The sequence below is a fragment of the Syngnathus floridae genome, chromosome 14 (genome assembly GCF_059516105.1).
Source record: "Syngnathus floridae isolate MCC-2025c chromosome 14, RoL_Sflo_1.0, whole genome shotgun sequence".
NCBI lineage: Eukaryota > Metazoa > Chordata > Actinopteri > Syngnathiformes > Syngnathidae > Syngnathus > Syngnathus floridae.
The window spans coordinates 7676879-7690652 of NC_142426.1; the positions used below are offsets into that span (position 1 = coordinate 7676879).

Here is a 13774-nt window from a genome sequence, read left to right on the forward strand (position 1 = left end):
AGAAAGCTTTGATATATGATGTATTGGACAAGGGAATGTTTTCACTAAAGGACAGAATTAGGAAATAAAATAATACCCCGAGAGAGATAAAGGCCGTAAAAGTGCGAATGACAGGGCGAGAAAAGAAGTGGGGAGGGGCCACGGCAATAATATTATGAGGATGGAGCTCTGCGAGGGAAGCTTGCTTGCAGAATGACAAATGGGTCTCGAGTGACAGAGTATTATATTAAAAAGTACATTGATATGCAAATGTGGAGTGTATAGTGTTAGAGGACAGGGATAGCCTGTTGTCATCGCTGAAGTAGAACAGAAAGAAAGGTGAGAGCTCAGCCAGGATGGCAAAATACTGCAGAGGTCTGTTCGCGTGTGTAATTGCGTCACTATGACACCAATAATCTGTTAAAGCGACAAACTTCGTGACTAACTATCGTGCATTTTGGTGTGCGTGTCTTGCGGCCTTGAAAATGTGACGACCTTGCACAAATGACATGCAAAAGCTGATGACTTTGTGTTTGTGGCTCACACGCTTGGACCTTCAGGCGATTGTCACAAACTAGCCAAAACAAAGTGACTAAATTGAAGAGACGCGCATGAATAAGGATTTAAGTGGAATCGGGATTCGAGCTGACGTTTTTGAAAATATGTAGGTCAGGAAAAGCTGCACGTGTGTGTACTAGGAGGCTTCACTACCTTTCATACCCAAAAAGTGAAGATGCACTAACTTACTCATTATCGTCAACCAGGAGCTTGTTTGATTCATAAAATTGCTTAAAGACAAACTGAGTTTTGATTTTACGACAAATTCCCAGCTTTCCCGTCAGGTTATGAACGAACAGTGTGTTGCGCCCAAATATGGAAGACTGGGAAACAAAAGGGGAAGCCGTGTCAGGTTTCACGGCATGTTTCAGAGTGTAGCGCTAATGATTCATGACACTTTTAACTGGAGAGGAGAAATGAGTCTCTCTGTAATTACTATGGAAATGTGTTCATTTCCCATCAGAGTCACACACACTCATTCACATCTGTAACCATGCACAGCGCACACACACACTTATTAAATATGGAGCAACAGTGGTGCTTTTGGTTTCATAGAACACGAATGTCCATGTGGATGGGTGCGGGGGGGTTGGTGGACCCATGGGATAATCAAAGAAGTGTGACTCAGTGTCTCCCCGGTCCCCATATGTTGGTTCTAAACACATGCCCCAAAGCTTGTGTGTTTCAAGAGGTAGTAATGATCGACTTATGGTGATCGACTTGCTTTTGCCCAGCTGATAACAAGGTGACACCCCCTCACCCTTCCTTAACTGCCCCCAAATACAAGTCTCGACTGGATTATAATGTGTATGTATTCGCCAACCGTGCATACATGCAGTCAACTGTGTAAAACACCAAATGGCTGAGATTTAATGAGCAGCACCCGAACCCGTCTCTTGTGCAATTTTGCAAATTTTATGCACGAGAGTCAATTGTATTATTTTTTTATCATTGTTCAAACCCCTTGTTGAAAGATCTCTTGAAACATATATTATGAAAATTCTAACTGTGGCTTAAAAGCGAAGCGTGGAGAGTCACTGTAGCTGAATAAACATGTGCTGTCTATGAATGTGTAAAATAGTACAAAGTGTATAATAAAGCTGCAGAGAACATGGCAATCCACCTCTTCCTAAAAAATATGAGCGTACAATTTTATTGGTGCGAGTTGGTACATATGCGAGATTCAATCACCAGGTGTTGGGGTGCGTTCGGCTTTTTGTTGGCAATTGTCCAGTTCGTTCGTGTTCATCCGCATATGTCATGTGCGGCGGGCCTTAGGGAAGTATAGGCAAGCAAATTATAATTCAATTCCACCAACCATCAGACAAACGAGGCCATGCTGTGTTTAAATCATTTTTAGTTCATCATTAAGTGGAATTGCTTTTTTATTTTATGGGGTTGGGCCTGAAATATTTGTGCTGAATTTAAAAGAGCAGCGAGTCTCACGTGTTTATGGCTGATGGGGGCTGTTAAACCCGTTTCTGGATAATGCTCAACATAGTGGGAAAATACACCACACACACATGCGTCGGCATCATCCCCCTGCAAGGTCGGCGTAACACAATCAGTTAAACACTTCCTCGCAGCTGGACGACAGGCTGGTTGATCAATTGATCAATATTATGGTCGTTGCACAGAGACCGCACCGCAGGGTGTGCGCACCGACGAGTAGGGGGTCGGAATGGGGGCCAGGACGTGTGTGTCAGCGTGGGAGTGTGACCCCATAGTAAATCTGGAGGCGGTCATGGCCAGAGGGGCTGCAGAGCGTTAATGTGGTGGATGTGCAACATCTGTGACTCACAAATGCTCGATATGGAGCAAAGCGCAATCTCGACAGGAAGAATGGGAGGGAATAAAATCAAGGTTTTCAGGATTTTAAGGCTTTTTAAATTCAGGTAATTGAATACATATTTTCAAAAATATGGATCGGTTATTTTAAAATATTCAGTACGCTTTGAAAATCGGTTGTGAATTTTATTTTATTCTCCACTCTGAGTTGTACTCTAATGGCGAAAGTGTGCATACGGGTTTTTGTGTGTGTGTGTGTGCGTCCGTGTGTGTGTTTCCTACAGCAGGATGCTCACCCAGCTGGGCGTTTGTTTTGCAGGCACTGTGGATACATCAAAGCCAAGCAAGACCCCGATGAAGAGAAGATGCAATTCCAGCATGGCCGAGGTAAAACTTACATAAACCCAGTGCATGTGTGTGTGTTTGTGTGTGTGTGTGTTTAGGGGGTTAGTAAAAACATGTTTCGCCCTGCTTTGCATATCAGCATGGATACTAATGTCGTGTATTTAATTAAAACAAATTGGCTGAAATTTCAATTTAGTTTCCTCGTGTAAGCATTGCACAAGTTGCCAACGGAAACAGTAAAGACGTCGGTGACATTTATGTTGGCATAAACAGCTTTTGCGCAAATGTTTTCGTGTAGGATGAGTCTCCTTATGTGTTCCCGTTAAACCGACGTGTCATTTTATCACCACACCTAACAAAGTAGTTAGTGTATGTGTCTAATTACATAACCATTTTAACACCATCTGAGCGGCGTACTCACATTTCACCACCGACAGTCTTACAGCGGGGATAGCAAACGCGCCATTTTTATTAAAGCCCATAAAGCCAATATGCTAATCCTCCTGTAACATTTATGAGATGTGGAAGAACAATTGATGTTTCCTCACTATTTTCTATTCTTCCTCATTTGCACGTGCGCAGTCAAGCTTCCCGGCAGTCGGACGTACATCCATCCTCACACCTATGAAGACCCCAACCAGGCTGTCAGAGACTTCGCCAAAGAGATCGATGCCATCAATATTCGCATCGAGAGAGTTATTGGAGCCGGTACGTTCGCATATTGAAAATATTATTCCTGTGTTTCGTGTCATCTTGGGTATTATTGTTTATCAGCGTGAAAATGTTCCCGACACAAAACATAGTTTTAATAGTTAGACACAAACTATGTAATTTCATCTAGTCAGCTAGCTGATGCTAACATATAATGTGAAACACCATTGGCGGCTAACGCAAATTAGCATTGAGGTTCTAATGTTTGCAAACCTTCAAACAACAGTGCAAAGTCAATATTTTGTGCGTGTGTGTGTAGGCGAGTTTGGCGAAGTGTGCAGCGGACGTTTGCGTGTGCAAGGAAAACGTGAGATCTACGTGGCCATCAAGAGTCTGAAGGCGGGCTACTCAGATAAACAGAGGCGGGACTTCTTGTCAGAGGCCTCCATCATGGGACAATTTGACCATCCGAACATCATCAGGCTGGAGGGAGTGGTCACGAAATGTGAGTCATGCTTCTATGACATACACACTACAATGGAACCTCAGCTCACAATTAAGCTCACAATTATGGCAATTAAAAAATCTATTTTTTTCCCTGTGTATTTCATGTCAAGCCTGGCATGTGTGACTTGGCCACTAGGTGGCACTATAATCCACGCTTGCAGACACAAAGAAAGAAGAGTTTCACAATTACTACTGTAAATGATTCAGGAAATTGAAATAAAATATGAATCATTTTTCACAGAGGATAAAGAAAATAGGATGGTGAGTAGTGAGGACACACAAATGATTTTTATGCAGTGCGAGAAAAAAAACAGCCTTCCGCATGTCGCTGTACAATTTAAAGCAATATCTGTCCAAAAATATGTATTCCTAAACTGATTGTGAACCGACGCTCCACCCCTGTACCACACAGCTCGTGTAAACAAGAGCTGACCCTCGTTCTGCTCAAGCTCCATTACCATGGTTACACCTTCATGACGCATGGCAACTGTGACTGTGCACGCCCTACGCGATTGTGTTGGAGCCATCGTGCGTGTGTGAGTGTGTGTGTGTAGGTGAACGACACAGGCCAGGTTCAACAACAGAGCTGATTGGTTATCTGTGGCGCCCACTCCAGCAATCACTCTCTCTATTTCCATCTATCTTCTTGTCTCGTATGTCCATCTCACGCTGCGGCTTTCTCCCTCAGTGTTGGTCTTATCTTCTCATTTAGTCTCCCCTCTCTCATTCAGCCTATCTTTCTATCTTCATCTCTCACTCACTACATTTTCACCAGCAGATGACATGCCCTGATGTGGTTCTAATGAAAGCAGAAACCGATAACACTCGAGCTGTTGCTGTGCAGGCCACCCTGTCTCTATCAAATAGTAGCAGGCTTGTATACAAAAAGTGGGACCTTGAAAGTTGAAAGCAATCCGTCCCGCAACTGGAACTGACCTCTCATTTAGTTTAGTCCATTTTTACTGAGTGGAACTGTTGCCGTCATAAAAATTGACGGCAAGTAATACTTTTTAGCCATCACTCCCAATTAAAATTCATTATAAAACTGACATATAAAACGAAAAATTATATTATATATATATATATATATATATATATATATATATAGCAACACAAAAAACCCAAGAAGGCACAAACAATGAATAAATAAGAGTGTTGAATAAATGATAAACAAATAACAATAAATAATAATAATATAAGAGGAGCAAAAATGGAGCAAGTGTACATACAGCAGACAGTGGACTTGGATATGGTGGTTTAAAGTGTTAATTGCTTTATTTGATGTTTTCTCTATTTTTTAAGTTTTGAATATGTTCAAGATAAAGATATAAAAGCATGTGAAGTGATCAACTATACTAAAAATAACATGGGAAGTGGTCAACTATACTTGTAAGTAAGTGATGTCTTAATGATCAAGTAAAAATTTGAGAAAAAAAACATATATAAGTCGCTCCTGAGTATAAGTCGCCCCCCCCCACCCAAACTATGAAAAAATCGCGACTTATAGTCCGGAAATTACGGTATATATATATATATATATATATATATATATATATATATATATATATATATATATATATATATATATTCTTTTTATTCATATATAGTATATATTAGAAAACATTTAATTATATATAGAGAGAAAAATTTGAAATTATATACATATTAGAAATTAGCATACACGTTACGCTAACTATAAACCTTCAAACAACTGCTACTTAAACACATTTAGAGCATTAACACAGAGCATGCAACAGTACTACACGCTTGAAAATCCGAAATCTAGTGGGAGTTCCTTTCAACCACACTTCACTTGCAAGGGGTAAGAAAGAAGCGGATTGATGTGTGCGTGCGTGTGCGTGTGTGTGCATGTGCGTGTGTACATTTAATTGCTTTCACTTTTTGACTTTTAAAATTGGTTAATCCAGTTCCCCCGCCGTCACGGCACATTGAGAGGGTGATAGAGCTCTCCCGAAACAAATGGCGCTAGCAGGACGTCATTTCACAGGTCACAGCCTAAGGTGTGCATGCGTGGCCCGGCTAGGTTGTTGATGGCCCGGTTCAGATGGGTCAATAATTCCTTCAGGCTTTTCTTTCTGCCACCAGCTGGTCCCTTTACACCATCCTCAGTATGTAATCAGCCGGGCTGACCCGGCGTGCACTGGGCTCAGATGGGTTCAAGAGGGTTGGGCTGCTAACGAGACTTCGATGGAAGGGAAGGAGATGTTGCGGTTTTGGGGGAAACTCTTGAAGGATTTCAAAATTGTGGTGTAAATGCAACACCATTTTTTTTCGATTTGAATTATTTATTAATATAGCACCAATTAAAGTATGGACGCAAGAAAGTGAATATGTCGGCAAAAAACTTGCATTATTAAAATTCGCAGTACTATCTCGGCAAAGGTTTAACCATATTAACATAATTATCTCAAAAGTCTCCTTGGCAATTGACATTTTCCAATTTACTAGTTTGTAAATACTTCAAATACGGGATTCATTTACACCAACAATAGCCCAGCAATTAAAAATCCCCTTTGTCTAAATGTTCTAAAGCAATCCGTTATTGTTCTCGCCGACAAAAAAAAATGCCTTCTTTTAGTATTTCTTGTAATTGTGAGTCTTATTTTGTGTGGCGTTGGTGCTGAAGTGCATTTTGGCTGCAATCTTTTCAATTCCAGCGTTTGTCATCCTTTATGCTCGTTCTGTCAGCTTACAAGCTCGTAAGCCTTCAGTTCCTGCCGTGTTCCACCCTAATAAGCGTCTCTGCTGTCTGTCATCTGATTGTTGCTATTGTCTCCCTGATTGGTGGGCCACAAGCGAGGGGGGGGGGGGGGGGAGGAAACGCTCTCTCTATCTTAACATCAGGAAAAACGCCACAATCTACTCCCCTCCTCCCTCCTCTCATCATCCCTTCATCTCATTCACTGCATGTCTAATTTGATCCAGCCGCCGCTCAGGCTTTTTTTAAAAAGACGCTGCGACAATCAGCTCATTGGAGAAAACCGTCAATTACGCCACTCCATCGCATCGGCTGATCAAATGCTGAATATTTATTTGCGTTAAGCAGCTTCACAAAGGTAAAGTAGCAAAGCTGCACATGAGACACCCCCCCCCCCCTCCATTTGTCTTCAGTTTAAAGTATCGGTTCCAAATGAGCTTTGATTGTAGAACAATATCGAAAAAAGCTATTTCATACGCTGATCGGTGGCGATTGGACTGCAGAGGCAAACGAGTGGGAGTTAAGATAGGAAAAGGTGATGATGGTTGCAGGATGGAGGGAAGACAGGAGGAGGGGGATGAGATGAGATGGGATACAAGAGCGAGGAAATTAGACAAGATAAGACTTGAGAACAAATGAGGGTGACGGGGAAAGATGTGTGCGGAGATTTCGCCACGAGAAAGGCAGGCGGGCGAGAGGACGGATGGCGAGGAGATGAACGTGAGGAAATGAGAGGAGGGGAGGTGGAGAGAGGCGAGGAGATAAGCTTATTGAATTTCTGTCTACCTGTTTTGCAGCGCCCCATCTCCCCACACCCACCCGACTTCGCTTCCCAGAACACAGACCTGTCCTGCTTTAAAGCAATATATCATTTAGTTCACAACACTAACATTAATCAATACAGCAATTATTTAATTTTCCCTTTTGTACTTTCAACCTCATTCAATAACGTCACAATGCAGGTCACTGGCACAACGTAATTGTACTCATGTATACACACACACACACTTTCATTTACACGCCCATTAATGCCCTCATGCACAGAAACAGGCACTTGCGCAATAATAATAAAATTGACCAGATTGACCATAATGTGTTGTTTACATCACTTCCATTGCCGCTTTTCCACTGCCCAGGTCGACTTGGCTTTTGCCGTTTCAATTTCGAATTAACGGGTGAAAAAGACGGACAATTCCCCCCTAAAAAAATAATTCCTCACATGTTCATCGAGAGAGCGCCATTGGCTTCAACTCCCGCACAAACACGCAAGCTTGTGATGATTATCATGCAATGGCCGAGAAAGGATAGACGATGCTTATTTCCACTTAATGAAACGCTGTAAATACGTGGAAAGTTGTCGCTGACACTCCACCTGGCAGAATGTCAATAGCCAATCACAGAGCAACACTCCCCCCAACCCTTCCAGGTCTGACTTCTTTCCCAGCATGATGAAAGGTATTAAATGTGAGTGAATAGAAATGTGATGACTTAATTATGTGCTTTTTTGGCATAGTGTGTGTGTGGGGGGTGTCGTGACAAGCTCCATCCTGCAAGTGTTTGCTATTTTTGTTTGAAAAGTGGATAAAGTCGCTCTGGGAAATGAAAAGGATTCATTGTCAACTGCGAGGAGCCAATGTGCTGAGCTGGAACGTGTGTGGTCGACTTTATTGGTAACCTCTGTTATCTGTCACTTGCAAGGATAATTTAGTATGGCAGGTGTCCAGATGATGGCTGCTGATGGTGTGTGTCATCGTGTGTGTTCATGTTGATCGTCTAGGCTGAGACAAAAGGATGAATGGGTTTCATTGGGCTTCTCTCCCGGTACAGCTAATACTGTCGGACTACAGGTAATAGTCGATACTTCACGGGGTAACATGCAGCGTAGGAGTTTTTGTTGTTCAATTTCTTGCCGTCAGTGTTGGGAGGTATGACTGTTATGGATAGTAAAAACGTGCATGGGCTCAAAAGTGGTAGAAAGTAAAGTGCAAATAATCGATTTTTCAAATCACTGTTTACACGAGCGAGTGTAGAGCCGCAGACGAATTAATTAAACTAATCTTAGACGAATTAATCGATTAAGTCAGAAAATAGGCAAACGATGGACGTTTTTCCAAATTAAAATCAGGTTTTTGCACAAAGATGCATAATCAGTCTGATTTCAGGGATGACTGCAGAAATCGGAGAATGCTGAGGATTCGCGATTCTTAAAGTATTTAGTTGCCGATTAATCGTTGCACAATCATTTTTTTTAAAATGTCTTGTTTTTATTCCGATATTGAAATAAGATATAATGTAGTTTACGCATGTGCCCATACCAGACTATTTTTATTATTTATAGGGTGTGAGTACTTTTGCTACCTCCGCTAATCCTACATACAACCTACCACTCGACGCACATACGCGGCTCAAGCACATGGGGCAAAGCATCCCATCCTTTTCCATCCCTGCAAATCCCACCAAGTATTGTATGAACACTTTTGTTGTCACCATTTCTACTCGCCATGCCCCGAAACCAGTTCTCGGACACAGAAGAACGGAGGGACGCAAAGTAATAAACGCTACACAAACAAATACAAAGCGACACACAATCCAGGGACCCCGTGTGGAGATAAATGTGAGCAGCAGTCTTCACCTCCAGCACAAGAAAATCCAATTCCCTTTCACTTTTATCCCTGAGACTAATGTTACTGTCAAAAAAGACAGCACCACCAGAGACCCACAGCTCTGTGTGTGTGTCTTTGTGTTTGCTGCACAGATAGTGAATTCATTTAAGGTGATGCATTGCCGCCTTTACCTACAATCTAACTCCAGGCCTCTGTGGTGTTGTTCTGACAAGATTCTGAGCCCAACAAGCAACTCCTCTTTGTATACATTTGATCTTCTCATTCCATGTTCCTAAGCGTCGCTTGTAATTTTGATTTCCTCTGATCTCATTTCTTGTCTTTCTCATCTGCTCATATCTCGACATGGAAGTGCAATTAAAGTCAAATCAATAATTTTCCTGCATATAAAGCACGCTACAAAGCTTCCCCCCTAACCCTAACCCCCCAATAGAAAGAAAAACAAGGGGACCAAGAACACTATCTTTCCATAAACACGCATACAAAACGATTTTGCTTGTTTGCGATTGGCAAATCAGGGCCGTGCGGGCTCCAGCCTTGAGTGAGCCTCGCCAAAAAGCTCTTTTAGTCTGTTTGTGTGTGATTGCATCTACTTTGTTAGCCATTTGTAAGCCAGACCAGATGCCAAGCAGAGGGGCACGGTGCCTGTCAGTCAACCTTCCCGTTGCACACGTATAAACATACATGTGCAGGTGCATGGTGATTGAAGTGCAACCCCCGCCCGTCCTTTCCCTTGTGGCTTATTAGTATTCATGAGATCTCAGGAGAACCCCCCTCCCCCCCAAAACACCCACCCTCCCTCCTTCTCGCGCACACACGCAGATATTCTCGTGGATCGGTCCGTTCTAATTATCGCCTGGCGTTCATGGAGAGGCTTGATTAGAAGCTGTCAGTGTGACTGATGACGACACGCCGCATTATCCCCACGAGAGACAAGTCGGGGCCAGAGAAGAAGGCCGGTCACAGCTGCGGGCTGCGCCGCTCGCCTGTCTACGTCTCTTTATAGTCTGTGTCTTTGTTCCATATAATTGCGCTTCATTACAGCTGCCTTGTTATGTCTCTTTCTAGGTAAGCCGGTGATGATCATAACAGAATTCATGGAGAATGGATCGCTAGACACCTTCCTCAAGGTGAGTCAATCACGGCCAGATTTTCAAGGTCTACAGCCGGACTTTGATGCTCGCTCCGAAGCAAAATAACTAAGCTAGCCTAAAACGACACGCAGTCGCAAAATCACACGTTGATAAAAACAAACAAAAATAAAACAGTTGTAGCAGTACGAATTATAACGAGGGTCATAAAGACTGTCCGCGGTGCCTCGATATAATAATGGAACATGTTTTATGTTTTTTACAGCTGATCTGTGCTCCAGGCATCCGTATGTGTCTTTAATTATGCTGACCATTTATTAAACAGCTGTCCCTGAGAAAATACAAAACCACAGATCTGTCAGGGAAGGTCTTCCGCTCTCTCATTAATGTTCTACGATCCTCCCGGATAGCATGATTGGATAGATAGAAAGATGATAGATAGATAAATGACAGATGAAGAATTAGTTCCATGGTTCCTCATTAGTCTTCTTACTGAGCAGCCAGCCAGCAATACAATGTAGTGGTCGGATTGATAGAGGAAGTCTGTAGATTTGTTAGACACTCCAATCAATCAGCATCTCACAAAAAAAAAAACACCAGCTAATTAACTTATTCCACAGATGCTGAAGGGGGAGAACCGTAGTTGTTGGTAGAGGGCGGTGTGCATATTCACAAAGATGATGGCCGAAAAGATAAATGGATACACGTCGACGGAATCTACCTAATATAGTTCTCTCTTGACAAGAAGCCGTGCAAAGGCGGAGATGGATGGAGAGAACATTGAAACAGAGGAGGGAGAGATTAAATGAAGGAGAAAGGGTGACCGATAACATGGATGGGTTTTTAACGGGCACCATTGGCCCGTGGCGGGAATCATTTGCAGAGGAAGGTAAGCTGAACTGTCATCGATCAACAGGCTCTTCTTGCCTGGCAGAGAAACAAAAACTGGACCCGGGTCCTTAGTTAAAAAAATAAAACTCAGCTGAAAGAGGTCAAGTAGGGTTAGCAAGGAACAGAAGTTGTTCAGGGACACAAAGGCCAGTTGACATCATCAGTGATGACATCATCTTTCTACGACTAGGCATTAATTCGTCTTTCTCCTTGTTTGTCCTCGCAGAAACACGACGGCCAATTCACGGTGATCCAGCTGGTGGGCATGCTGCGCGGCATCGCCTCGGGCATGAAGTACCTGTCGGACATGAGCTACGTTCACCGAGACCTCGCCGCACGGAACATCCTGGTCAACAGCAACCTTGTGTGTAAGGTGTCTGACTTTGGTCTCAGTCGGGTTCTGGAGGACGACCCGGAGGCCGCTTACACCACCAGGGTAAGACGGATTGCAATTTTTTTCAGTATGTTCCTCTTTATCCTGAAGACGAGTATTATCGTGATCTCACCCGGGTTGACCAAATCAGAAATCATTTGAGTCTTTCACAGAGAAGTTTCAAACACTGGCAAAAAGCTTCGAGCAAATAAAGTCCTTTTGCCTACTTATAGCTAAATTGGAGAAATCTTTGGTCGCATTAACACCCTCGCACAGAACCGTCGTCGTCAGTGAGTTAAGCCACGGCGGAGGAACTCATCTAAAATGCCCAGAAGGAGACCACGGCATTATTCATATGCATAGGAGGAACTGTCGAGGATGTTATTTTTAATATGGCATTAGCATTGCCCAGGGAGGGGTGCATCAGCCGCAGACTGCTCCATTGCAATCAGACACACACCCACTGATGTCAGGAGACGTCGACAGAGAGCTGGAGGCGCTGGCAGGGGGGCGGGGCAAGAGGTGGAGATGCCGAAGACATCGAAAGAGAGAGAGAAAGCGAGAGAGAGGAGCGGGAATCAAATAAGGCTGAGAGGGAACAAGGGAGGGATCCAGTGAGAGCAGTTAAGAGATAAGAGAGGATGTTTAGGGACGGGCAAGGGGGCGATGGAAACTAAAGTACAGTGACTTGGCGGCTTTGTCTTTGACTTGACTTTGACCATACAAGGAGAATGCTTGGTGCTGCCGAGGCAGCTGCTGCATGTTAAAAGGATGACTGCTAGTTATCGTGCAACAATGACTCGGTCTTCCGAGCCAAAAGTCGCGGCTCCCAATTTGCGTCTATAGTACAGTGGCGCTTTATAAAATGTGTAGGATGAAAGCAGAAAGGGAAATTTGATAGCGAGAGAATGAAACTAATGTCATTCATGACACTCCTGGGCCAAATCCCCCTCATAACATTGGGATAATGAAAGTCTTACAGTGACTTATTCAGTTAAGCCTTGCTAAGGACATTGTATGACCTATTTCCAGGGAGGGAAGATCCCCATCAGGTGGACAGCTCCCGAGGCCATCGCCTACAGGAAGTTCACCTCGGCCAGCGATGTGTGGAGTTACGGCATCGTCATGTGGGAGGTGATTTCGTACGGCGAGAGGCCCTACTGGGAGATGTCCAACCAAGACGTGAGTCACAATCAAGCCCACAAAACGCCATTTCCGGCAGATCGGATTTACCGGCCTCTTTTTTTTCGTAGGTTATAAAAGCAATAGATGAAGGCTACCGTCTTCCCGCGCCAATGGACTGTCCGGTGGTGTTGCATCAGCTCATGTTGGACTGCTGGGAGAAAGGACGCAGTGAGCGACCCAAGTTTGGACAGATCGTCACAATCCTGGACAAGCTCATCAGAAACCCCGCGAGCCTCAGAGAGCTGGCTAACAGCCCGGCGAGGTCAGTGGGAGAGAGCTGAAGAAATAATCACTGCTCGAGATTTAATTTGGTGAAGATTTTCAGACATTACTTGCTGGCTTACTGAGCAACAAGTCGAAAAGCGCAAGACATCCCACTGTTTTTTCCTCCCTCATGTCATTAAATACAAAAGATAACAGCACAATTAATATAGCCAAGTGTCAAAGTAATATAGGTACGAAGGCTGTCACTATCAAATTATTTCAAAATCGGTTAATCGAATAATCGTGTATTAGAAAAAAACTTTCCCCCCCCCGATTAGATATTTTTGTTTGGCATTTAGTGATAAAAAACAACAATTAAACAGCAATATCACATGACAGAGATTGAAGGTCATTGTTTTCCAAAGTAAAAGCAGATGTTTGCAAAAGTCTTTCGATTAGAATCAAAGATAAATCATGCAGGACAAGAGAAAACAAAGAATTATTACTTTCAAGAGCATGAAATCAGAAGATTCGGACAATCATTACGGAAAGCAATAAATCCAAATGATAACTCGCTTTTTTAAAATACAAGCCGATGATGATTTTGATCATCGATTTGTTGTCGATTAATCTTGGCAAGTGGCAAACTTTTCATTTTGTATCTCAACAGTGAGGAGCCCACCACTCCAGAATTCAGTGTGAGCACTGTGGACGAGTGGTTGGAGGCCATCAAGATGGGCCAATATAAGGAGAACTTTTCCAGTTCTGGATACGTCAGCTTAGACTCAATCCTTTACATCAGCGTCAGGTAAAGACAGAACTGTTCCTGGTATTATTTTGTTTTTATGAAACTGAACTTTTT

General features: G+C 43.1%; 2 protein-coding genes across 3 annotated transcripts in view; one reads left to right on the forward strand and one right to left on the reverse strand.

Annotated features, from left to right (window-relative positions):
• Positions 1 to 13774, reverse strand: part of LOC148387460 (eotaxin-like) — a 109993-nt gene that overhangs the window by 58618 nt on the left and 37601 nt on the right. The window lies entirely within an intron of this gene.
• Positions 1 to 13774, forward strand: part of LOC148387462 (ephrin type-A receptor 3-like) — a 57499-nt gene that overhangs the window by 41299 nt on the left and 2426 nt on the right. The window contains exons 11-18 of the mRNA XM_088396012.1: positions 2645 to 2712; positions 3253 to 3378; positions 3641 to 3826; positions 10237 to 10298; positions 11377 to 11586; positions 12556 to 12705; positions 12777 to 12970; positions 13583 to 13720. Coding sequence (XP_088252138.1) covers positions 2645 to 2712; positions 3253 to 3378; positions 3641 to 3826; positions 10237 to 10298; positions 11377 to 11586; positions 12556 to 12705; positions 12777 to 12970; positions 13583 to 13720 — 1134 coding nt within the window. The remainder of the gene's footprint in view (positions 1 to 2644; positions 2713 to 3252; positions 3379 to 3640; positions 3827 to 10236; positions 10299 to 11376; positions 11587 to 12555; positions 12706 to 12776; positions 12971 to 13582; positions 13721 to 13774) is intronic.